Source organism: Petromyzon marinus, chromosome 16 (genome assembly GCF_048934315.1).
Source record: "Petromyzon marinus isolate PM22_M1 ecotype Great Lakes invasive population chromosome 16, UKy_Petmar_22M1.pri1.0, whole genome shotgun sequence".
Taxonomy (NCBI): Eukaryota; Metazoa; Chordata; class Hyperoartia; order Petromyzontiformes; family Petromyzontidae; genus Petromyzon; species Petromyzon marinus.
Window position 1 is genome coordinate 7,728,141 of NC_133682.1, and position 27,005 is coordinate 7,755,145.

The window sequence follows — 27,005 nt, forward strand, 5'->3', positions numbered from 1 at the left end:
TGACCAGGTCTGTGTCTGTGTGTGTGTCCAAGTCTGTGTGTGTGAGAGACCAGGTCTGTGTGTGTGAGACCAGGTCTGTGTGTGTGTGACCAGGTCTGTGTGTGTGTGACCAGGTCTGTGTGTGTGAGACCAGGTCTGTGTGTGTGTGTGTGTGTCCAGGTCTGTGTGTGTGTGTGACCAGGTCTGTGTGTGTGTCCAAGTCTGTGTGTGTGTGAGACCAGGTCTGTGTGTGTGAGACCAGGTCTGTGTGTGTGTGACCAGGTCTGTGTCTGTGTGTGTGACCAGGTCTGTGTGTGTGTCCAGGTCTGTGTGTGTGTGTGTCCAGGTCTGTGTGTGTGTGTGTGACCAGGTCTCTGTGTGTGTTCAGGTCTGTGTGTGTGTGTGACCAGGTCTGTGTGTGTGTGAGACCAGGTCTGTGTGTGTGTGTGACCAGGTCTGTGTGTGTGTGACCAGGTCTGTGTGTGTGAGACCAGGTCTGTGTGTGTGTGTGACCAGGTCTGTGTGTGTGTGTGTCCAGGTCTGTGTGTGTCTGTGTGTCCAGGTCTGTGTGTGTGTGTGACCAGGTCTGTGTCTGTGTGTGTGTCCAAGTCTGTGTGTGTGTGTGAGACCAGGTCTGTGTGTGTGAGACCAGGTCTGTGTGTGTGTGTGTCCAGGTCTGTGTGTGTGTGTGTCCAGGTCTGTGTGTGTGTGTGACCAGGTCTCTGTGTGTGTTCAGGTCTGTGTGTGTGTGTGTGACCAGGTCTGTGTGTGTGTGTGTCCAGGTCTGTGTGTGTGTGTCCAGGTCTGTGTGTGTCCAGGTCTGTGTGTGTGTGTGACCAGGTCTGTGTGTGTGACCAGGTCTGTGTGTGTGTGACCAGGTCTGTGTGTGTGTGTCCAGGTCTGTGTGTGTGACCAGGTCTGTGTGTGTGTGACCAGGTCTGTGTGTGTGCGACCAGGTCTGTGTGTGTGTGTGTGACCAGGTCTGTGTGTGACCAGGTCTGTGTGTGTGACCAGGTCTGTGTGTGTGACCAGGTCTGTGTGTGTGACCAGGTCTGTGTGTGTGACCAGGTCTGTGTGTGTGACCAGGTCTGTGTGTGTGACCAGGTCTGTGTGTGTGATCCGCACTGCTGCTGCTGTGGCTCGTGATGCGGTGTCGCTCCACCACTACCAACCACCTCCCCCCCACGGCTCAGAATGATTGTGGTGCAGTCCGCACCGCTCAGTTATTCGACGGCTGTCCCCGCGTCGGCATCTTCCCGAGTCGCAGACGGTGGCCAACGCGCCAGGCAATCGAAAGCATTGGGTACGTACGCTCGCGTGGGCGGTGGGGAGTGGTGAGTGGTGGGGAGTGGTGAGCGGTGGTGAGCAGTGAGGAGTGGTGAGCGGTGGGGAGTGGTGAGCGGTGGTGAGCAGTGAGGAGTGGTGAGCGGTGGGGAGTGGTGAGCGGTGGTGAGCAGTGGGGAGCGGGGAACGGTGGGGAGTGGTGAGCGGTGGTGAGCAGTGGGGAGCGGGGAGCGGTAGGGAGCGGTGGTGAGCAGTGTGGAGTGGTGAGCGGTGGGGAGTGGTGAGCGGTGGTGAGCAGTGGGGAGCGGGGAGCGGTGGTGAGCAGTGAGGAGTGGTGAGCGGTGGGGAGCGGTGGTGATCAGTGGTGGTGAGCGGTGGTGAGTGGTGAGCGGTGAGTGGTGGTGAGCAGGGGGGAGCGGTGAGTGGTGGTGAGCGGTGGGGAGCGGTGGTGAGCGGTGAGTGGTGGTGAGCGGTGGTGAGCGGTGGTGAGCAGTGAGTGGTGGTGAGCGGTGGGGAGTGGTGAGTGGTGGTGAGTGGTGGTGAGCGGTGGAGAGCGGTGAGTGGTGGTGAGTGGTGGTGAGCGGTGGAGAGCGGTGAGTGGTGGTGAGCGGTGGGGAGCGGTGAGCGGTGGTGAGCGGTGGTGAGTAGAGAGCGGTGAGCGGCGGTGAGCGGTGAGCGGCAGTGAGCGGTGAGCGGTGAGTGGTGGTGAGCGGTGAGCGGCGGTGAGCGGTGAGCGGTGAGCGGTGGTGAGCGGTGGTGAGTGGTGAGCGGTGAGTGGTGGTGAGCGGTGAGCGGTGGGGAGCGGTGACGTGGTGAGTGGTGGTGACCGGTGAGTGGTGGTGAGCGGTGGTGAGTGGTGAGCGGTGAGTGGTGGTGAGCGGTGAGTGGTGGTGAGCGGTGGGGAGCGGTGACGTGGTGGTTAGCACCACGCTGCGCTCCGAACCCGGCCACCCGGGTTCGATTCCCACTCACGACCAACACCAGTGACCGATTATAAATCTGAACCGGGTCTGGGCCTCCCCTAGGTCGCCTCGGTCTCAAACGAGTACCCCGGTCGCGGTGTGTGTCGTAAACATCGCCGCCACTGGGGGAGACAAAGGCGGCCGGCCGTGGTGCTGACCACCCACCCCCTTCGTGCGCCACAGTGCCGGCCTCCATAGAGGTGCTGCGACTCGCGAAGCGACAGTCGCGTTAAGGCTCCACGGGGGATTCTCTGGCGAGCTCATCATCGTTCGCGGTCGAGAGTGACAGCTCCAAAGGTCACGATCCAGCAGCCCCTTCGTCCGCATCCCACACTTGGTTTGGACATGTTTTGTTTGTTGTAGTACGGAGTTAGACTGATGGCCTTGATCTAAGTTGTCTTGTGGTTGTTGTCGTTGTTGTTTGACTTTGTATCCCACTGGGATTTTTGCACACAGCGTTGGTGTACGGTGCTTTTTCTGCAATATTTTGCCGTCTTTTCTTGGATTTTCTGTTTGCGCAAAGTCACGTAGTCACTTTAAGATGCTTTTCTTGTTCATGTTTTTGTTTGTTGCTTGTTGCGGTTGCACCCGATTCAAGAGCCGAATGGCTCACAGGGCTCGATACCAAAATAAATAAATGAAACTGAAAGAAAAAAAACTTTCTGCCGCGTTGTGAACGTCCCCGAAGCACACTCCAGAGATCTCCCTTCGCACGAGGCATCTCCTCGGGCTCCAGCCTGGCTACTTTGCACGCCTGCTATGTACACACGGACAGCCCTTTATGTCAATCCACCGCTGGATGAGGGCCTCCTCGCCTCGTAGGGAAACAGGTCCCTGCAGGATGGGCTGGTAGGACAAGTCTCTGCGCTGTCTATTGCTGATTTTACACCCCAACAGCACGAGATTTCACTTCGTTAAAGTATTGAAAGGGGACGGACGGACACATTAATCTATTGCAGGCTGGTACACTCAGTTTACAACTTCGTTCCTACCAGTATAACGTAACGGTACTTCACCATGCTGGTCCAATGCGCGTTGGTTCGGGAGGAGAGAGCATCGATGCGGGGAGCGTGGACTCGCAGCAGGGTGGATGTGGGTGCACTGCCCTCCTCTGCTTACGGTTCTTTTTTTTTAATTTGTTACACGGCTATTCCAGTTTCGTCGACTACTTTACAAGTGAGATCCGTGGCGCGTGAGCTCAGCAGTAAGCAGCAGCAGCAGCAGCAAAAGAGTAAAGGGCATCATCATCATCAATAATATTGCTGAGTGTACAAGGTCCTTCAGGAATATTGCACGACAACAAACGAGGTGTTTAAGTGTCATACAGAAAAACAATCGGTGCAAAATGTGAGAGAGTAAGAGGCGCCTAAAAGAGTTCGGTACACGCAAGCTCTGTATTTTAGTCTAACAAAGACAAAGATCCCCCGTGTAGCCTAAATAGACTGTAGGGGCAAGTGCTGTTAGCGAGCACCTATGAAGGCCGGCACGACACACGAGGGGCTGGGTGGCCAGCACCACGCCCGACCGCCTTTGTCTCCCCAGTGGCCATGTTTACTACACACCGGCACCAAGGTTACTCATTTGAAGCCGAATCGACCTAGGGGAGGCCCAGGACCGGTTCATATAATTGTCACTGGTGTTGGCCGCGAGCGGCGATTGAACTCGGGTCGCCGGGTTCGAAGCGCAGCTCCACTGCAGCTCCCCGTAACAGTAAACATCAACACAGGCGAATCGAAAAGGAGAGTGCGAGCGTGTGAGAGCAACAGGCGAGGGGTACTTGTGCAAGTAATCTCCGTGTGTTTTGGCCTCAAAGGGAAATGAAGAGGTGGGGGGGGGTGTGTGAAGGAATTTGTAAAAGAGAGCGGCAAGAGTATTCCAGAAACGTGGAGCGGCAACGAACAACGTTTCCTGCATAAACACAAGATCCAGGTCCGATTCAACACAGTACATAAAATCCGTGATCTGGTTGCGTCTGTAAGAGATGTGGTTCCAGACATACAGTGCCCGGGCGTCTACAAACTAAGTTGCCTCTGTGGTAGCAGCTACATTGGAGAAACCAAACGACATATCTCGGACCGCATCCATAAACATAAAGCAGACTTGAAACACGGTAGGACGAACACCTCGGCCGTGGCAGATCACTGTTATAATTCAGTAGGCTCACATGACATTGACTTCTCCAAGACGGAGGTTATCTGCAAGCCATCCGGCTACCATGAGAGATTCGTTCATGAGGCTATCCACATATACAAGCACAGAGACAATTTCAACCGAGAAGATGGATTCTGGCTTAGCAATCATTGGAAAGACGTTATCATAAATAAATGCAAACACCGTTTTAAAATAAATAAATAAATACAAACCGCCACTTCTTTCAAATGTTTCTTGCCGTTGGTTTTCACACCTGATGATGACTTTGTGTTGCAGTCGAAACGTCGTGATAATTTTATTGTTTTATATATTTTATTATTTTATTGTTTCCCTTCAACGTGACTTTACCGAAAGAACCAAGAATATGAAACACTGATGTAGTTTATATTTTAGTTTTTATCAGTTTACTATATGGTATTCATTATATAGTGTAGTGTATACCCAGTTACTTTATGTTAATAGCTCAACTTATTGAAGAATATATTGAGTACATTTATTATATTGATGTAGCTTATACTTAGTTTTTTTTTCACATTGGTTTATTGTATGATAGTTGGCAGTTGCAGTCATTTAGCGTCAATATACTAAATGCCTCTGTTGATATGTAAACTCTGACTTTAACATAGCTATTTCCGTGACCAGTTACATGCTAATTCCTCACATTAACATCATACTAATCTCCCAGTTACATGCTAATTTCTGACTTTAACACCCTGCTAATCCAACACTTTAACACAGCTATGTCAATGCTAGATTCTCCTGTTGATATGTAAACTCCTTTGTCAAGGCGCTCTGCTCCTCCCACCCAGCTTAAAAGACGCTGCCAAGCTTAGCAGCGTTCATTGAAGTGCTGTCGTCCCGACAGTTCTGTTCCTTCACCTGAAGAAGTCTACTTGTGTTGTGGCCAAAACGTTGTGAGGATTTTATTTTATTATGTTTTATTTTTATTATTTTATTTTCATTCCACGTGACTTTACCAAAAGAACCAAGAAGATGAATCCCTGCAGTCACGAAAGTTTTACATCGAAATTTAATGTTTACCAAAGTTTTAGCAAATTGATTTTGTTGTCAGAATAAAGAGTAACTTCTGAGACTCCAGAAGGGAGTTAGAGGAACTAAGTGGTCCTTCACGTTTGTTGAAAACGACCTTTAGGTTAAAGACAGCCAGCGGTGGTCTCTTCGGATATCCAGGGGGGGACAGGTTAGACTCAATTATGAGTTCTATAGGGCGCATCAAGGGCAAAAATGGACAGCGGAGTGATATAATGGAATTAGACGTTTTAATGTAGATTCAGAAGCTGTAGATGGTGTCATAATAATAACATGTGGGCAGAATGGTGGCTTTAACTGCAGTATATTCAGACAGAGTTAAGATAGAATCAAACATTTGTTTCTGTATTGAAATCCAATTTAGTTGTTTTTATCTTCCCGAAAGCCTACGTGTTAAACGTTTTTAAATCTTGTTTGGAATATTTTTGTTGCCAAACAGCTTGAAGGCCAGGGGAAAAACTTATTGTCCAGTTCTGTGGCCAACCATTTGCAACACGATCGAACACCAAAATACCTTGGCATCAGTCTTTGACCGTACGCCGACGCTCTGGCAGCACGTGCAGGATGCAACGCCACAGAGGATAAACCTCGCGTGGAAAGTGCCAGGCACCACCGCAGACAGCAGAGCCAGCACGCTACGCACTGCTTCACTCGCCCATACCCGCACCTCCGATTAGCACGGTTGGCCACGTATGGTGCGAAAGAAGTGCATCTTGTGTTCGTACATACATACCCAAACAGTGGAGTACTGCTGCCCAACCTGGCTCAGGAGTCGTTATACAATCCTGGTAGATACCCACCTCCAGACAACCATGAGGGCCATCTCTGGAGCACTGACACCAACACAGCTTTAGTGCTTCTTGTACTAGCCCACATTGAACGTCTGCAGGGAGAATAAATTAACTTTGGTCTTTTTTGCGTTGAGGACCAGTTTTAGGGAATTTAGTTGAAGATGATCAAAGTCGTGTTGTAGATGCTGTTGTAACTCCTCCATGGGATTTCCAGAGACCATCAGGGCTGCCATCAGCAAAAAGGTTTGTGCAGATTGGAGATGCCTAGCTTGTTGACATACGGAGACAACGTGCCCAATGACAACCTGTTTGTGCAATGGTAGTCACCCATTAAACCACGATGTGGCCTCAACCCTGTTTGGCTTGTGACATCTGACGAGATCGGGTGCATTCCGGGGGATTTGACCAGAGGCCCTAGTTAAATATATAAATGTCTCTGCAAAGTGTTTCCAAACTCTACAGTAAAGCAAAGGTGACCAAGGTTCACATTTGCGTCCTGGCAGAGCCTAATTAACGTGCAGCCTACAGGCACACGGGTGTGCTTGGGTTCTTCAAAGCAATGCTGATAAAACCTTCCAGAGCGCCTTTTCAATTTCCCTCATGTATGTATACATATTGAACTTCCTTCGCACCGTACGTAGCCAACCATGCTAATAGGATGGTGGCCCAAATGTCTGGACACATAGGGTTTTTCATTAATTTAAATACCGCCATTAAATCATTTTAATTCTGTTTTATATAATTTAAAATGTTATTTAAAATCTTTATTATCTATTTGTATTCTTCCTGTGGGGTATCCTCAAATCTATCGCTAACAAAACTCGGCAAAGTACCCTGAATTAATTGAGACAAAACATAATTGATGAATATTCAAAGATTAAACCTGTAATCTTGAAAAAAAAAAATCCTGGATTAATAAAAAAAAATCATGCATGAATTAATGTTTATGGAAGTCAGTTTGAACATTTGTTCAAACAAATTAAATACTCTAATCCTATGTGATTTGTTAAAAGAAATATAATTACCCTATATGTCTTGACTTTTGGTCCACCCTATGCGGTAAATTCTCGCTTCATTGGGTGTTCATACAACTCATTTACCCTAAAATGCAGTCTTCTCGAGAACACATTTCTCAAAATGCGGAACGCTCACCGTTATAACGCGGAAAGCTCACCGTTATAACGCGGAATGCTCACCGTTATAACGCGGAATGCTCACCGTTATAACGCGGAAAGCTCACCGTTATAACGCAGAACGCTCACCGTTATAACGCAGAACGCTCACCGTTATAACGCAGAACGCTCACCGTTATAACGCGGAAAGCTCACCGTTATAACGCGGAAAGCTCACCGTTATAACGCGGAACGCTCACCGTTATAACGCGGAAAGCTCACCGTTATAACGCGGAAAGCTCACCGTTGTAACGCGGAAAGCTCACCGTTAAGACGCGGAATGCTCACCGTTATAACGCGGAAAGCTCACCGTTATAACGCGGAAAGCTCACCGTTAAGACGCGGAATGCTCACCGTTATAACGCGGAAAGCTCACCGTTGTAACGCGGAAAGCTCACCGTTATAACGCAGAACGCTCACTGTTATAACGCGGAAAGCTCACCGTTAAAACGCGGAAAGCTCACCGTTATAACGCGGAAAGGTCACCGTTATAACGCGGAAAGCTCACCGTTAAAACGCGGTTTCTGAGAGGTCGATGGCGAATTGCTTTCTTGAGCTGCGTGGCTGAGCGGTACGATACAGAACGCAGAATGATACAGTAAAGGAGTGATGTATCCTCAGTTATTTGTCCCGCCATCTCGCTGTGTGTGCGTAGTACATCGTTTCACGCCAAACTTTATTCTTACATTATTTGTGGGGACATTGTTTTTGCTTAACGCGTTTTTCGTTTCGTGCCGCACTTTTCAGGAACGCGTCTAGCGCGTTAAACGAGGACTTACTGTATATCGCTGTTCTACACAAAAAACGCATCCGTGCGTTTTCAACCCTTCATTATTATTATGAAGTAACGTATTTATTTTCTGACGCATTGTTTAATATTTAGATGGGTGACCACCAGGGCTGGACTCCATGCCCGGTGGGGTTTTGTTTATTTGGTTCACCTCTGCAATCCTGACTTTAGAGTCAACAGCACCATCGACACAAAGCAGTTTCAACTTTATTTTTGAGAATCCACGAGTGGCGGGGGGAGGAGGCGGAGACATGGAAATTCAGTCTTCGCAATTGCACTTATGCCGGACCCTTAACGTTAACAAGGGGGGGGGGGTATATGTGAAGGTTTTGAGAACTAAAACGAAGTTGCGCTCATGTACCTTTGGCTTTGGTCCATTTATGAAGACTGACCCTTCATCGCTAACAACCTGTGCGCGCTGATGCTCGTGCCATATGAATGAGTGCAATTATTTTCCACTCCCTCGCAATGCAATGAATTTACGTGATTAAGGGCCAGGATCCTATTCAGTGACCATTCTTCTTTTGCATTGGTAACATTTAATTCATGTTGCTTATTAAGTCCCATTTATGTGGTTTTCTTCACTGGGTTATCCTGAACTTTACAGCATTTAATTCGTATCATTCGGAGAATGTTGATTTCTTGCAGAGAGAATTAAATCCATGTACTGTATTGTGATTCTTAAATGTCGATGTTAATCCATGCATCGCTGCACCCGTCGTGCTCCCAGACCACCGAACACTGCACCAACATATAAATGCACTTTGTGAACTCTATCACTGCTGGGGACTTACTTAACCGACCATAATAACTCAAGTAATCTGGAAATCTTTGTCACGAGGAAGTGTGGGGTTTGCTGCCTGCACGGACTTTAATCCGAGGCCCCAATTGACAAAAGGAACCCATGGAGCCAGAACTGAAGCCCATTGTGGGTTGTTTTTTTGGTTTCTTGGCGATTTCCCACGTAGCAGCAGCAGCAGCTCTTCTGTAAAAGTAACGGTGCAGCACGGCAGTTCATTGCTCACGGCACTGCTGGGGGAAGGGCATCCTGGAGGGAGCTCAAAAGAGCCTCTTTCCTTGGTTATTTGGTCTCTTCACTCTTCCACACTGACAGACTTATTGGAAGAGGTATGATTACCTACGCTTTGTACCATCACACGCGACCTCCCCATCAGTTAACTGGTGCACTCATTTTACACTGCTGGGTGGACAGAGGCGAGGAATTTAATAAACTTTGCCCTATTGTTGCTGCTGCACTGAAGGCGGGCGGGCGGGAGGGAATTGCTCTGAACCGGCGACCTTTGCTTCACTAAATCCAGTGTGCAATTCAATTCACCATGGCAGCATCCAGATTTGCTGGGCGAATGAAAAAACTATTCGGTCACGTAGGTTTAAAGATGTTATCACCTTTGTACTTTGTGACTGCAACAATGAAAACTCCGAATGGGCCCGATCTCGTCGGATCTCGACAGCCGAGCAGTTTTGACCCTCATTAATACTTTGCATTAGTGACCACCAGGGCTTGTCAAGGTGCCGTAGGAAATGGGGCTGCAAGGTGCCCAGCAGATGTCAGTGTTGAATGTTACTACCTCGAATCCGTGGGTTTTCTCCGTATACTCCGGATTCCCACCCACATATATAACGCTCATGCATTGAATCGACCAAACGTCCCAACGCAGGAGACTCCTGAAAGCGGGGCTGACGACTCATTATTTCCTGGGTAAAATTATTGTTATGATGACTCGTTAGTTGTCCTGATCGTCTCCGCTTACCAATTGCCGTCGTGACTACTGCCCGCGTTCACAACCTCGGGGAAAAATGAGCGCACGCGGTGGCGTCACTGCCAATGGGATTTGCTCTCTCTGCCTTTGTTATAGGAGTGGATTATTGGGATTTAAAAAAAAGAGTAATTACGTGAAAAAGCAAGCGTGCAGAAATAAAAGGGCCAGCGGCTATGAGCCTCACACGCATTTGAGTTGTGGTGGTGAAGATGTCCCTCCGAGTGTGAAAATCACAGCGTGCGCCTCATTCATTCCATTTGGCGCCTCCTGGCAAATGTTGAGAGATGAAGACCAGCGCTGCCGATTCCAGTAAATCTGTACATTTTTTACTTCAGCTCTGCGATGTTTTTAGGTTGTACCGCGTGTTGGTTGGCACGATGTTTGACACTTTGCTCTACTTGTTGGGAGCTTCTTGAGGAATTGAATTAATATTGGTTCCTGAATAAACATGGAGTGAAACGTCAGACAATGTGCACAATCCAAATGCAATTCGGAGGGCCATACAGCACAACCTTGAAAACCTGTGCAGTTGAATGTTTCTCCCTCTTGACCTCCACATATATGAGTGCATGAAATATAAACATGATGAAATATGTCAAAACAAAACTTAAGCAAAAGCTGTAATAGTTTGATACAGATATCATGACCATGTGACCGCTGCAAGCATTAACACTGCCATGCGAGAGAAAAAAACACATCTGCATCACTCTACGATTTGAGGTAAAAACGTCATGGAAGACAAAACAGAAATATTCCACCACTGAGATGGACCTTCGTCCTCATTTTGGGTTGTTTGTGTCTTAATGAGCTGCCAAATTGTTTGTCACATGGCACCTCGATTCTATGTGACCCTGGCGCTCAATACCACGTGTTTGTCGGCTTGGACGCCAGTCTAGAAGTCTCACCGTCTTCTTGGTTCTTTCGGTAAATTCACGTAGAATGAAAATAAAATGACAAAAATAAAACATAATAAAATAAAATTCTCACGACGTTTCGGCCACAACACAAGTAGCCTTCCTCAGGTGAAGAAACAGAACTGTCGGGAAGACAGCGCTTCAGTGAACACTGCCAAGCTTGGCAGCGCCTTTTAAGCTGGGTGGGAGGAAGCAGAGCGCCTTGACGAAGGATCATTAACTGGTATGTGTCTAGGTGTGACTGCAAAGTTTAGTCCTTTAGCTAAACGATTTTAATTACGACTTTGTTAACGTCTAGCTTTTCGGTGTGTGGGTCCGATTTCTTGTTGGAGAGGCGGTTGAATTTGGAAATCAAGTTGTATCCAATGTGGACATTGTTGCAATGATAAGTGTGATTTGTAGAGTGTCTTGTCTAACTGATCTTGTTCGGTGCACGTAAGTCTGATTTTTTCTGAGATTAGAGCTCAGCTAGTTCTAGATAGAATTCGTTTTGCATTAGAAGAAGTTACAGCAGCAGAGGTTAGTGTAAATTCTAATGCAAAACGAATTCTATCTAGAACTAGCTTAGCTCTTATCTCAGAAAAAATCAGACTTACGCGCACCGAACTAGATCAGTTAGACAAGACACTCTACAAATCACACTTATCATTGCAACAATGTCCACATCGGATACAACTTGATTTCCAAATTCAACATCCTCTCCAACAAGAAATCGGACCCACACACCGAAAAGCTAGACGTTAACAAAGTCGTAATTAAAACCGTTTTAGCTAAAGGACTAAACTTTGCAGTCACACCTAGACACATACCAGTTAATGATCCTTCGTCAAGGCGCTCTGCTCCTCCAACCCAGCTTAAAAGACGCTGCCAAGCTTGACAGTGTTCACTGAAGCGCTGTCTTCCCGACAATTATGTTTCTTCACCTGAGGAAGGCTACTTGTGTTGTGGCTGAAACGTCGTGAGAATTTTATTTTATTGTTTTATTTTGTATTATTTTATTTCCATTCTACGTGAATTTACCGAAAGAACCAAGAAGATGAATCCCTGCAGTCACGAAAGCTTTAAATCGAAATTTAAATCTCACCGTGTTCTGGTTTTCCCCTCAGTCGTATTCACAATGCTTCCCGCGTGCTCTGACACTCTTCCCTGCAGCTCAGAACGAACGAGAAAATGGACAATCAGGACTCTGTGAAGGTAGCACCAAGCACAGACCTGGACTTTCCATCCCAGATCTTGGAGTATATCGAAGGCTTCAGAAAGTCAAAGGTAAAGCATGGCAAGTCCTGTACTGACATATAAATAATAATCGATCCCACCACCTTCAACTCTTTTTTCTTAACACCTCAATGTCACTGGCTTATGTCATGTAAATCAGACAAATGCCACGCACTGGCTTCTAAAACACACGTTTTTGTTAAAAAATATATATAAAAGTTATGTTTATTCGATGCAAAAAATGCTTATACGTCTCTCCAAAAGAAAAAAAAGCCTTCTACGAACAAACAGCATGAACGCGTCTGCGTTAATCGCTGCCTGCATGACGATTGCCTAGGCAATGTTCACGGCGTGCGAGCTGGGAGTCTTCGACTTCCTGGAGAGCCCCGAGGGCCGAACGGGAGCCACGGTGGAGGCGGTGGCTGGAGCATTGGACGGGGCCGGCCCCACCAGCGTGGATGGTCTGGGCCGGCTGCTGGACGCCTGCGTCGGCATGGGGCTGTTGAACATCAGCGTCCGCGGAGACCAATGCATGTGGCGTTCCGTCGGCACACAAATAATGGATTAATCTAAACTTTGAACGTTTTTTTGCATTTACATGGTGCTTGCTTAAATGCCTCGCGGCCAACTCAAATGCGCCTTCCATCGCATTTCATCTCAGACGTGTGAGTGCCGTTGTCCCTGTGTGGCACTATATATGTATGTTGAACTTCTTTCGCACCGTACGTACCCAACCGTGCTAATCGGCACTAGGTCACTCAGCACCGGCCTGCAAGTCGGCATCAGTCTTGCCAGTGAAGGAGCGATGATATGTTTTGTGTAATCCCATTTGAGTAATTAATATTGTCCGGGTCTGTTCCACACCTGCCACATCATATTCAGTATCGTGTATCTCTCATTGATCCAGTCTACGGTACAGGTGATGTGTAAAATATTAAATGAGAAAATCAATTACTGGCCTCGCGGTATCTGTGAGTTTCCTCATTGACATCCCCATGCTGCTGCTCTTGCCACATGCGTGGTACTTGAATCACTGCCGTGGGTTCCCCAGGGTCGTCCTCTTTTTCAGTTAGCTGTCCCAGGAAATCCGTATGCCTTCCCGGCACATTAAAACATCAAAAGTCAAGGTTTTCATCAGTTACGTACGGTCCTGCCCTCTTTGGGTATTGTGAGAAATTCTTCTTCACATGAGATGTCCCAGTAAACTCGTACCTCGGAGGTGTCAACCGTAACCCATGTGCGCACGTGTGTGCGTGCGTGTGTATCCGTTGCAGTCGTGTACAGCAACACGGAGCAGGCGAGTGCCTTCCTGTGTCGTCACAGTCCCAAGTCGATGCACGACATCATCATCTACAACTCGGCCACCATCTACCCGCTGTGGCAGCACCTCCCCGCTGCAGTCTTGTGAGCTCCGTTATGGGCACGAGCGCACAGAGTCATGCAGAGTGTGCAAACGCGGCGATACTGGACTTGTGCTTGTGCACCACTGCTAATGCAGTGTCAGCGAATAGTTTTATTACAATAATGTTTCTGCCATTGAATAAAAACCCTTTGACTTTAGCAATGAGTTGGGAGACATATCTGCGTGATAAAGTCTTTACACGCAATGCGAAACATTTGGATGATGATAATAATGATGGTGATTAGACTTGTGATGAATCACCAATTACAGTCGATGTGTATGGTCATGATATGAGTATCGAATCGTGAACTTTAAATTCAATCATTTATCAAGAATATTAATGATACGCAAATGTTATATTCAGTAAAATGCAGCTTAAACGAGGGCAAATAAAACAAGTAATGAAAATACATTACAAATAATATTTTTTTAAACCTAATTTTTCAATGAAATTATGACCCTGAATCATGAAATGTATTAAATGCTTGGGAGACTAATAATTACATGCCTAAGATGATGCTAATTTATTATGCCATTGATTGCGAATGAATTTCAGAGAGGGACAAAATCAGTATGAGAAAACCTTTGGAGTCTCTAACGCTGACCTCTTTGGGGCAATGTACAGGTGAGCACATTAGCGTCACACGGCAGAGTTTCCCAACATCCATTTGGCAGCGCAGCCTTGCGACCTTTAATATCAAGCCAGCATCACAAGAAACGTTTAACTCTTCCTCTACCACGCAGGTCGGACGATGAGATGATGAAGTTCATGAAGCTAATGAACGGCATCTGGGCCGTTAACGGCCATGCGGTCCTCACTGCTTTTGACCTCTCACCCTTCAAGGATGTGTACGACCTAGGAGGTGACTCGGGGCCGCACTGCAATCTCACCTCTTGCATTATTAGTAAACCATTAGCCTTCCGCTGGGCATTACCAAACAGTCTTGTAAGTTAGTTGATCATTTGGAGACAGGGTTGTTGGATTGTGCAATGGTGGGGTCAATTATGGGGCCATTGCATGTAAAATCTGCACCTACTCCTGGGTTTTGCTCACCTGCTGGGCATCCATAATGAGTTTGAGTTCCCCTTGTAAGTGCATGCATATGCCACCTGGAACATTGCCTTGTAGCAACTTGGAGGATGGGAATGGAGTGTGGCAGGAAAGTGATGGCAGATGTGATCAGAAAGAGGAGGCTGCAATGAGTGGGTGCAGGATGGAGACGGATGAGGCAAGTGATGAGTCCTGCTCAAGTACACTTTACTTTTATTAAGCAGTCAATACGATGCCTCTAACTTGAATATGATATCTAATCCACGTGTTTATCTTTCTCTAAACCGAAATTAAGAGTGACAAGCGACATACAAATGTTTTATTTTAAAAAGTTTTCCATCGGTGTATATTACCTGCTATGGCATATGAATCAGAAACACGGACACTGACATGGACATTTAAACACAAGCTGAAGAGTGAACAAAGAAGCATGGAGAGGTGCATGCTTTGAATGATACTGATGGAGTGATGAGACCAGCTCATGTGCAGGTGCTATAGTGATTTATGCGTGGAATGGTGATGGCATGGGGTCACATCAGCAACAGGGGAAAAGCAAAAAAATACTGAATCTAGGTAATATATCCGAATATTTTATCACAATCTTTATTTAGACTGGAGGAATCCCATGAGCTATGAAGCTCTTTTTTCAAAGATATCCAGTAGGTATATATTGGAGGGGATAATGGAAAAAAAATATATTGTGGTTTAGCAGCAGTCTTACTCAGTACTCTACTGCCGCACCCAGGGGGGAGAAAGGTGAGGGTGGAATGGGAAGCGGGTACGACCAAACAGTGGCCTTCATTACAACGAATATCAATGGACTCTCAGCTAGTTAAAGGACATGATGAAAGCGAGCCCGCGTGTCCTTTACCCTCTAACGGCGCTGGGCCGTGCTATCACGGACCAGGGTGCACGGGGGCCCTGGCGCTGCAGCTCGCCGAGATTCACCCCGACTCACGGGTCACCGTCTTCGACCTCCCGCCCGTCGTGGAGGTGGCGCGGAAGCACTTCCTCGCCTCCGGCACCGTGCAGCTGCAAGGAGGTGGGTCCTCGTGAGCCGTCGTGGAAACCCAAACTGCCTGGAAGATTGCAGTCACTTGTGCCACTTGGTTGCACGTACTGCACTTATCAATTGTTCACAATTATCATTGGAAACAGAATAAACTAACTGCGTGAGCAAGCTTGGTTTAGGAAATGTTTCTCTACCATCAACCACGCGATCGATCAGATTATTGAAAACCGTTGCCTCCGCGTTTTAGACTCTGTGAAGGTATTTGACTCAGGAGAAACTACCACACTAACGTCATTCAAGCTTTCACAAACCAAGGTACAAAGTAAAACAATTTTATAAACAACCGTACGCAAATATCTAACAGCAAAACCAAGAGTACGTGAAGTAACAATGCACTTATTAGAAGGGGAGTTAGACGAAATTATATACAGCGACATAAGAAGATGTATTCCAAAAACTGGATTGCAGAAACTAAGCCATAATGTACATGGAGAAAATATTAACTATCTCAGAATTGATGATGAAATAGTCATTATAACAACCACTGGGATAACAGTCGATAATATAACTTGACAACAATGTAAGCATTTCCTCTGGATAATTACTCATAACCACTGACAATGAATATAGGTTCAAAATAAATAGCAGCAAAAATAGAAGTCACGTGTAACAATTGGGATAGTGAGTGAAGGTGGACGGGGGACAAAATGATGGATTAAAGAGGGGGACGAGAGGAGATTGGATTGCATTTGATGACTAGCGATACACCAATCTGCCTCAAGAAGAACGTTTTTAATCAGTGAATATGGGTGGCAACGAGAACAAATAGTCGCTTAGGATAAGTGATAAGACTGGCAGCTGTCTTGTGTCACCCTGCAAACATCGCTACACGATGACCAGGTTTCGGGATGTGCCTGTCGTGTGAGAACATTGGGTAATTTTCTTTTTTTTTTGTCTCCAGGCGATTTTTTCAAAGATGAGATCCCGCAGGGCGACCTGTACATCCTGGCACGGATCCTACACGACTGGTCCAAGGAGCAGTGCATGCAGCTGCTGGGCAGCATCTACTCCAGCTGCCGGCCGGGTAATAACTCCAGTCCGTGTTTCCAGGGCAGTACGATCGCATTTTATCCTGTTGAGTTCACGTTCTCATTTTCACCCAGCATTCATGTCAGTGGTTGTGAGTAACTCTCCAGATGAATAGTTCTCAATGGTTTAGTGATATTCATATACTGTATATACTGACCTGTTAACTTTTATATTGCTTGGAAGATCACAACGAATCTGGGAACATCGCGTTTTTAGAATCACCACAAGCCATGCCTCATACTGAAATAAGGTATTGTCCTAAAACAGGTGTGCTCATCGCTGTGAGTCTCAAATTAATAATCCATATTCTTAGCTCTTTCAGTAAAGTCAACGTGACTTTACCGAAAGAGCTAAGAATATCAATTACTGCAGTCACGAAAGCTTTAAATCAAAATTAAAAATCACCAAATGTCTACTGTACTTGACATTTTCTCGAAGAATGTCTTCTCATGCTCATCGAAGAAAGCATACAGAGGCTTTGACCTTTTCTGTTTCAAATATCAGAGCCACCAACTTGTTTTTGGAAGCCTCGGGGGAAATGCCAGATGAGGCCCCCTATGAGATCGCCTCGACCTTTTCCGAGGGCCTAAACTGTTTCTATCTCATTTTTCCACCACGCCTGCCCCCTCTTAAGGCCCTTTCAATGACATCCCAGGTTGAGAGAAGGTAGTGATCTCATTGCCCACCTGTTACACGTGTTTTCGTGTTACCTTAAACACAACTTATACCATTATCTAGGTGAATTGAACGCCGTTAAATCGAATCCAGATATGCTCAGTAGATGCCACTTCGTCAAGGTTCCTGCCATACGCAAGAACAGAACATCTCAATTGCGCTACTGAAGCCAGGTCACGTGAAAATGGCATCCAGACTCTCGACTCGTGGACAACAGGGTTGGTATCTTTCGTAGGGAACAATCCCAGAGGTTAATGATGATCGGTGTCGTTCCTTATCTTTCTCCTACATTAACATTACCTGCCCCGCCCATGCTGCTGACACACTTAGTAACCATTGCTACAGTCTACAACTCTACATTATAGACTACCAGTACACTCACCAAACTTAATAACCAGGCTACAGTCTAGATTGTAGATTGCCAGTACACTCATCTCCGATTAAGAACCAGGCTACAGTCTGTTTTTTTTGTTTTGTATTATTTTATTGTTTATTATTTTTATTCACTTTCTTTTCATGTTTCTATCTACGTGACTTTACCGAAAGAACCAAAGAAAATGTTGATGATGATGTTGATTTACATTAGCGGTCTCCCCAATGGAGCTGTCTTCCCAAGACACGAGAGGGCGCTACACTTCATCTTGTCATGGGAGATGAACTTTAGCAACCACCCCGCGCCCACTTAGGGCCCCTACTGAGCTGGGGCAATTAAGTCAAGAGAAAATCATTAATGGGGGGTTGTTGTACAGAGATTAATGACTGGTCTGAGACCACCAACTGACTCCACTTAGCAGCCTATACCTCGGCAAACCTTTGCGGCTAACTTGTCCTGTGTTGGGGGCAGAACGGCGAGGAGCCAGGGGCCAGGTGGTAGTGGGCCTGAGGCAGTGTCACGTATGTTAAGTGGGAAAACAATTTGAACAATGTGCATGACGTTTGTAGTATTATGTTGAGTTTATTTCGCACGGTGCGTAACCAGCCGTACTAATCGGAGGTAGTCTACATACGGTTTACCCCGTATTCTTGTACAGGGAAATTGAGTTTTCAGGTCCATACGGGGTACAGCCGTTTCAATATGGGCAAAACAATTATTTTGTCTATGTATTTGTTTGTCCCTTGTGATGGGACTTTGTAGGATGAACGTTGAGATTTATAAGGGTACGGGTGACCAATAAGGTCTGAATTGGTCTGTAATAAGGTAGGCACTGATAAAGGGTTGACAGGTATGAGTCTAGGGGGTTGAACATGAGGCCCCTATACTCAGACGTGAAGGATACGAGTTCGAATTCCTGGCTCAAATTACAATGTGCACTTATTTACCCATCAGATAACTTCAACTATGGTAGGTGGCATTGTCAGTTGCACACAAGATCTAATCTTAAAAGTACCCATAATGCGTTAGTAAAATACACACAATTTTACCGTTAAAACTAGCCACATGCGCAGCAACTTTGAGTGGATTTTAAATTATATTGCTTCATTCCTCACCCTGGCAAGTTTGTGGCAAAAGCTGCCACCCCCTACACACCCTGCGGGCTCAACACTCCTACAAGATTGTCATCCCACTGATGACGACTAGGATGATTGGCTATGTACGGTGTAACAGAAGCTCAACATACATACATGAACACATTTTAATACCATCATCGAGCTGCCTGAGAAAGGAGTGCATGGTAGTTTGTAATTGCTCGCGCCGGGGTCAGAGAATACATGTTTCTCCCAAATATTCGTTTCTTGTCAACAACAATATTTTCAGGATATTGGCTCTCCTTTCATTTATTTACACCCCCCCCCACCTATGTTTTTGTAACGAAAGTGTTTGTTACGTGCAAGTACCATGTCTTCATTGCATACAAGTCTATATCAATTAATTTTCAAAGAAAACCTTAATTTTAAAACCACTTTCCAAAGTAATTTCATTTATTTTACCGAAACTTGGTCCTAACTAATCTTTAACCCCTGAGTCTAATCCAATTGTACAGATAAGTAGGTGCCGAACAAATCTTCAGGGAAATAAATGTTTTTGCAGGCTCAATGCTCCCACACAACTTTCAGTCCTTTACACATATGAACACCAATGTCATGAGGGGTGATGGCCTAGGAGTGGTGCATGTTGCCATTTGTTGCAGAGGTGCATGGTTCGAATCTATCGGCCGCCCTGATTATTACTGTAAGTGTAATGACCATGATAATATATTATGTTGAACTTCTTTCGCACCGTACGCAGCCATCCATGCTAATCGGAGGTGTTTGCTTCACAATCGCCACTACAGATCCCCTGACGTCATTCACGAGAGTAGGCCAACGTGCGGCCTAAATTTGCCAAATTCGAAAATTATCTGCAAATAAATTGGTAATATACAAAACAATCCATCATCCTCTACTTACAGAACAATACCCCACATCTCTTGAAAATGAGACTATCCTGGCCTGTTGAGTTCTCACATTGCTAAACACATCGCACTTGACGGAACTGCATCTGAAACGAACAAACACTGCATCTGAAACACAAACGCGCGGTGGTGGTGTGGCACCACGTGTTACCTGCAGGAGGTGGTTTGCTCGTGGTGGAGTGCCTGCTGGCGGAGGACCGGCGGGGCCCCATCTCGGTGCAACTCTACTCGCTCAACATGCTGGTGCAGACCGAGGGCCGCGAGCGCTTCGCCTCCGAGTATACGGCCATGCTCACCGAAGTTGGCTTCCGCGATATCCGTGTGGCCAACACAGGCAAGCTCTACAATGCCATCCTAGGGCGCAAGTGAAGAGCTCCACAACGCCATCCTAGCCCGCAAATGAGGAGCTCTACAATGCCATCTTAGCACGCAAGTGAAGAGCTGTACAGTGCCATCCTAGCTCGTAAGTGAGGAGCTGTACAACGCCATCCTCGCCCGCAAGTGAGCGGCCCTCCAAAGCCATCCTGTTGGATTGGAATTAGTGAAGATTGCCAATGGTGAGTGCCGGCGGGTGGCTTCATGCATTCACTCGTGCGAACGTAGGTCTCTAAAAGGACTCGGCATTCATGAAGACTGTGGAGGCATCCTGATATTCTGAAAGTGGCTGTCAAGGGAATGTTTGAAATCTAGATGTTTAAAGCAAGGTGCAAAAGAGCTGTATGTTATAGGTATTTGGGGTGTGCCAATGGACTAATACAATTATTACTATTGATTCTTTGGCAGAATTCTGTAAAAAGTCAAATAAATGTGCAACCAAATCAATAGGTAAACTTGACAAAAAGACAGCACAATTCCTCACAATGTTCTCCCCTTAATTCCCAACAACGATCCTGTAACTCGCACCCATTGTTCCCACACCACAGCAAATGTACCCAGTCGTGAAAGGCGACCCATTAGTTTGGGGAAAATTTTGGCCGTTGCACATTGAGGCTGCTCATAAAACCAGTGTGTTGTGCTGTAATGTAAACCGATTGCTTCACATACAGATACCGTTACAGAGGAGCAGGGATGATATAGTTTCCTCAACACGAGCTGTAGCAGGGGGGTGTCGTTCGACATCAGCCTACGCCGACTCTAAACTAAGCTATACACTATTTTTGTATTTGACCAGGTAAGGCTCTTCTTTAGAAGTGGCTTGTCATGTGGACATTTTTAACAGCCACATACTCGCAACCTCAACGTATGTTTATAAATGTGGAGGGAAAACCAGGAGGACCCGGAGGAATATACAGACGTCAGGGTCGCAATTGTTAGCCACAACCTCCTGCATATCAGGCGAGGGAATTAACACCACTATAGAGGTACAAGTAATGAGATAGTTTCCTAAAAGCTAGATGTAGCCCGGGGGATTTCCAATGATGCCAGAGGAATCTCTCCGACTCCCTTTCGACATCAGCCGTGCGCCGACTCAAAACCCCAAGGATGGAACCCAGAATAATTTTCCCTCTGCTCTGTGTGGCTTCGGATTTCCTCACGATTCTTTTTTGCATGAGAAGGAATAAGATCACGTATGTTAGAATCGATGTTTAAAAATAAAATAAACTGTATATGGTGTCAATGGGTTCACATTGCCCCTGCATACACTGTGGCCATTTACATTCACCACAATGTAATCGGATACATTTCCTGATCGTGTCAAATAATTGCAGTGCCAGCGAGGGGGGTGATGAATCATTGCAGATTTATAGCATAGGTTGCAGAATCATTGCAAGTCTCTTTACTTATTAAAATGCCTTTGTATGAGAGCGGGATGTTTATTTGCCCTAAGGCACCCAGTGCTGGTGCTGCTCGTAGGAATATACTAACAATATATAACCCTTGACTGTAACCTTCTATCATTTATGAAAATAATGATTTAAAATTACGCACGTATATCGTGTCGTATACAGTAAGCAAATATATATTTTTATATATCTGGCGGTTTGTGGGGTATACGCAAGGCAAAATGTTGAGCGTGTCGTTTCATCTCAGCATGAACTCCTGTGTTTTATTATGTTATACAATCAATGTTCTCCTCAAGGAGCATGAACCATCACGTCAACTCCGCTCATCATCGCAGTGGCTTTTGACGGTCACTGCATCGCGCACTTTCAGATGTCCTTCTGCGGCCGTCTGGAACGCTCTGCCGATATTAGGAAGCTACTGGAGCTTCGCACTTTTAAATCGTCTACATTGAAAACTAGTTTTTTTTTTAATATAACTGCTTTTTGTGTTTCATTTTGTTGTTCTTCCCCCGCACCTCCCATTATCACGGTTGGCTATGTACGGTGTGAAAGAAGTTCAACATATTCATCTTCTTTGGTTCTTTCGGTAAAGTCACGTAGAATGAGAATAAAATAATAAAATAATGAAATAAAATAACACAATAAAATTCTCACGACGTTTCGGCCACAACACAAGTGGCCGAAACGTCGTGAGAATTTTATTGTGCTATTTTATTTTATTATTTTATTCTCATTCTACGTGACTTTACCGAAAGAACCAAAGAAGATTAATCATTGCAGTCACGAAAGCTTTAAATCGAAGTTCAACATACATGCGTACGCACAATGTGTGTGTGTGGGGCATGATCACTGAAGCAGGAAAATGTATTTCCCTCCACCCACCAACTTCATGATGCACTGGACAGTCGTGGTTTATAATGCTCAAATTATATCTGGTGATACCGCTGCGTTGCCAGCGGTGCACAGGCACAATAATCAAAAACGTCAACACATTCGTCAATAACACTGTGACTTTAACAGAAAATGTATGCAATCGGCGACAATCCAGGCAATGGGGCTTCATATTACTGTACATAAATTGAATAGAATAGATCTCCAGGATTGTTGTATGGAAATAGGAGTGGAGATGAGAGAGAGCCCTCTTTATAAATTGTATGCACATAAAATGCACAATGCAAACAGAGGGGTCATTGCCCAAAACGTCGCCTGTTATTTATATTTCCTTTGAGGCAGTGTGATTGACGAATGTGTTGAGTTTTATGGTTGATTACTGCATTCTTCTATTTGTGCTGAATTTAATTGTGAAGTGTAATTATTTCGCGAGTAAAAAAAACAGAAGCATCCAATCTGTTCGCATTCACACTGTGAAGGGTTTTTTTCATACATGAGCATCTCGGAAATGCAATATTGCCATTCAAGTCACTCATAAGCATCGCAAGAAAATAAGAACCTACGCAGAGCTGAGGGGAATTGATCCTGGTTGCCACCCTATTGGTTTTGAGTTGCGGTGGCGAGATGTGAATTCCCTCGCCTGGTATGCAGGCGATTGTGGGTTCGATTACGATCCTGACATCTGTATATTCCTCCGGGTCCTCCTGGTTTCCCTCTACATTTAGAAGCACACGTTGAGAGTATCTGGCTGCTATAGATTTCCACATGATAAGCCACTTCGTTGAGCTATCATTTGTGGGCCAGGTCGTTCTGAAGGAGAGCCGTACCTGGTAAAAGAAAAACAATAATGTATAGCTTACTTTAGAGTCGGCATAGGCTGATTTCGAACGACATGTGTTGAGGAAACTATATCATCCCTGCTCCTCTGTAATGGTATCTATATGTGAAGCAATCGGTTTACATTACAGCACAACACACTGGTTTGTGAGCAGCCTCAATTTCCCACGGCTGAAATTGTACCCTAAATGAAGGGTCGCCTTTCATGACTGGGGTCATTTGCTGCGGTGTGGGAACAATGAGTGCGAGTTATAGGATCGTTGTTGGGAATTAGGAGTGAGGATCAGAGGGAGAGCCCTCTTGAGAAATTGTGCTGTCTCTTTGTGATGTTTACCTATCGATTTGGTTACACATTTATTGATTTTAGTTTTTACAGAATTCCGTGGAAATTTTTTCCTGTGAGCACCCCATAACGTTGTAGCACCTCGTGTGTGACCAACTAGCGCTATCTTTTTTTTTAATTAATCCCTTGCCTATTATAGAACGCAACCTCCTTAATTAAGACCCAACCCTCTATTCTGTGGAGAGATAATTTCCTCCCTAAAAAAAAATGTACAATTACCGCACTGCTAATGAGAATAGCTCAATTACAAGAGAACGAGAGTGATTTGCTACAAATTTCCCACTGCTTTGCAGTTTATTCTCCGTGGATGTCTTCGTATTAAGTTTCCATTTCCATTCCCCATAATTGCTGTGTTGTGGGGCTGAGAGTGTACATCAAAATAAAATGATGATGGCTTCACTGTTTTCCCAGCCCTTTACGGCTTCTATTCAGGGAGTTTCAGTTGCATTGTAAGCTGCATGGATTCGTTGTCATTATTGCACAACCATTGGATCTCAGTGCTTTTCTTGAATGTGAGTAGCCATGCAGAAAATTCCGTTTATTTTTTTGTTATTCATGAAGTATTGGGAATTTAAGCACGGGTACCAACGTTTACTGGTATGTGTGATTGATTTTTTTAAGTTGTAATGTCTATAAATTCAAGTATTCGATCATCGTTTGCTGCGACCTCTCTATTAAACACCTCGTAATAAATCCCGTTGTAACATTTGATATTCTTTTATTTTAATGAATTAGAATAGACTGTTGTCTAAGGGGTGGGGAGGCCCTCATCCAGCAGTGGATTGACAAAGGGCTGTACGTATATACAAACTGTCTGAGCACCTGCCGTGTTTTTCTGTAGAGTCAGGAAAATCCAAGCGGGAATTGGGTGCAGAACGCTTGTTTGCTGTGCCACTGCGTGTAATCTTCAGAAATTGTGTGTGTGTGCATCCTTCCCTGCCTCACTTACAAAGATCCCCTTCCGTAGCTCTTCTCACAGTGTCTGGATGTGAGCAGCGCGCCACTGCGAAATTTGTAAAGCATCGGCGGGATGCGGTGTGACATCGCGGTTCATGAATACTGCATTTGCAATGCTGTTGAATTTATACTGATTGCTTCCAGTACACCATGGTGGCACGGCGCAGTGGCAAACGTGGACACGCAATTAATTTAATACCACGGTAGAGGCGGGCAGCCCTTTGCCGGGTTACGTTGAAGGTGCGCTGAATCATGGTGCTGGGCTTGGTGGCCAGTCATCACCTCCACCCTAAGGATCATAGAGTTAGTCCAGCGCAGATTCGGTGAGGTGTGGAGAAAAAGAAAGAAAAAAACACCTCCATAATTAATCTTTGGTTCTTTCGGTGAAGTCACTTAGAAAGAAAGTAAATTAAATAATAGTATAACGACGTTTCGATTGCAACACGAGCAACCGTCATCAGGTTTGAACTAAATTTGAGAGAAGAGAGACAAAACACAGACACGGAGACACACAGGCAGACACACAAGGAGAGAGACACACAACATAGACACACAGAGAGAGACACACAACATAGACACACACAGAGAGAGACACAACATAGATACACAGAGAGAGACACAACACAGACACACAAGCAGAGAGAGACAACACAGAGACACACAGAGAGACACAACACAGACACACAGAGAGAGACACAACACAGACACACAGAGAGAGACACAACATAGACACACAGAGAGAGACACACAACACAGACACACAGAGAGAGACACACAACATAGACACAAATTTAGTTCTACCTGATGACGGTTGCTTGTGTTGCAACCAAAACGTAGTATTCTAGTATTATTTAATTTATTTTCTTTCTACGTGACTTTACCGAAAGAACCAAAGAGTAATTCCTGCAGTCACGAAAGCTTCAAATCAACCTCGATAACTGTTGGGAGATTTTATAATTCCATCCTGGCTATATTTGTCGTAATTTTAAGTGAAATATTCGGGCTGCGTATGGTTTCATTGTTTTGTTGTCTTTTCAAGTTAAGTCTTTGGGTTGTGTAGTAATTTTCATCATTCACAAATCTTAATTAGACATGGGAAATGCACGCTGTTTTGTTAATGCTTGTGTTTTGTATCTTGTAATCTACCTTTTTTAATGTATTTATTGTTTTAAAGTGACATTTTAGTTGCGTATGGTTTGTCCTTGAATGAAGGTTACTTTAAAAACATTTCTGAGGGTCCATTAAATGGAGTGATCTACAGAGGTGTCTCATCATCAACACCTCACTGGTTGTCTCTAGGACACCAGCTAACACCAGGTTGACATCCGGTTCCACGAAGCGTCTTTGCCTGGAGATTATCTTTCAAGGTCACTCGCCACTGAAGGCAGAAGTTCATGCTGTAGCGTTTAAAAGGAAATGGTAAAACTTAACCAGCCATGTTGGACACCTAATTGGCCATTGCAGAAATGCACACATACGAACGATCTGCTTCAGTGGCGCTTGAAATTTTTATAATTGCAGCCCAACAATATCAGCCTACAGTTGTGGGCCATTTGTTATTACGACTAAACAATGCATCCACACAACACAAAGGCTCCATCCACATTGCCTAGTCAATCCATCTTGAGCTATTTCCACACCAATGGGTGCCCAATTTACACACTGGGGTGTTGTGCATGGTCCATTTGCTTGTGTAGTAGAAATGACAACCATCACAACTGCCAGGCGTTGGATAGGTGCCCATGAATTAAGCCTCGTTCACTCTCCGCATGGGTCTACAAATGGTAATGCAGGCACAGTAAGTAAACCTTATTCGTTGCCGCCTTTCAGACATGGGCTTGCACCGGGTGAGAGTCTTCTCAGACCAAGGTGACTGTGTTTATTTTTTCTACTTTAATTAATTCGGCAACAGAAACCTAAGGTCTCTGCGGTGCTGGCTTTTTGCTTTGCATTTTAATTTGAAGTTGGCAGAGCTAATATAATTGCTGTACCTGGAGCTGGCTTTTACCTAAACAGCCATGCAAGCACAGTTATGCTGTTATGCAGTCCAATGTATAATTTTATGCATTTTTTTACCGTCCAAAAATCTATCTATCGACGATTTGAGTAAAGGCATGATTCTCATTTGCCCCACTTTCTTGTATGCTTCTGCTTTCATGAGAAATGTGATGGAATGTGGAGGATGAATGATAATCTGGTTAAAAAAGACTATCCTAATCTGAAATGACTTTACCCTTTCTGAATCATGACACCATATCACAGTTTGTGATGATATAGTACAGGGCTTATCGTTTGATACGTGTGCTACAGATCACCTGAGAAATCTTTCAAACGGCCTGAATAAAAAAAAACAGATAATGGATCGCTCCATCGGTGATAACAAAGGTGGTGCAGTGCTAAGTACGGTGCGAAAGAAGTTCAACAAATATACTGTGATGCCATAATTCCATAAATAAATGGGTTTAAAACAAGGGCATTGCCA

The 27,005-nt window shown here is 45.3% G+C and overlaps 1 protein-coding gene across 2 annotated transcripts; it reads left to right on the top strand.

Moving 5' to 3' along the window:
- Positions 1–994: 994 nt before the first annotated feature.
- LOC116942897 (acetylserotonin O-methyltransferase) lies at positions 995–27,005 on the top strand. 2 transcript variants are annotated; one of them, XM_076067469.1, is made up of 10 exons: positions 995–1,282; positions 2,289–2,522; positions 12,027–12,140; positions 12,427–12,619; positions 13,364–13,493; positions 14,048–14,116; positions 14,236–14,354; positions 15,450–15,584; positions 16,516–16,638; positions 19,869–27,005. In XM_076067469.1, exons 3-10 carry the CDS (start codon positions 12,045–12,047, stop codon positions 20,078–20,080), a joined length of 1,077 nt encoding a protein of 358 aa, XP_075923584.1. In that variant the 5' UTR covers positions 995–1,282; positions 2,289–2,522; positions 12,027–12,044; the 3' UTR covers positions 20,081–27,005. The 2 variants fall into 2 exon arrangements, with proteins under 2 accessions (XP_075923584.1, XP_032811212.2); XM_032955321.2 differs by lacking the exon at positions 2,289–2,522 and having other exon boundaries at positions 1,008–1,282.

Bases quoted from the DNA above. Each gene is read 5' to 3' on its own strand.
- LOC116942897 (XM_076067469.1), top strand. From the start codon at position 12,045: ATGGACAATCAGGACTCTGTGAAGGTAGCACCAAGCACAGACCTGGAC. The intron at 14,355-15,449 runs GTGACTCGGGGC...ATCACGGACCAG, and splicing joins GGATGTGTACGACCTAGGAG to GGTGCACGGGGGCCCTGGCG. The intron at 15,585-16,515 runs GTGGGTCCTCGT...TTTTGTCTCCAG, and splicing joins CACCGTGCAGCTGCAAGGAG to GCGATTTTTTCAAAGATGAG.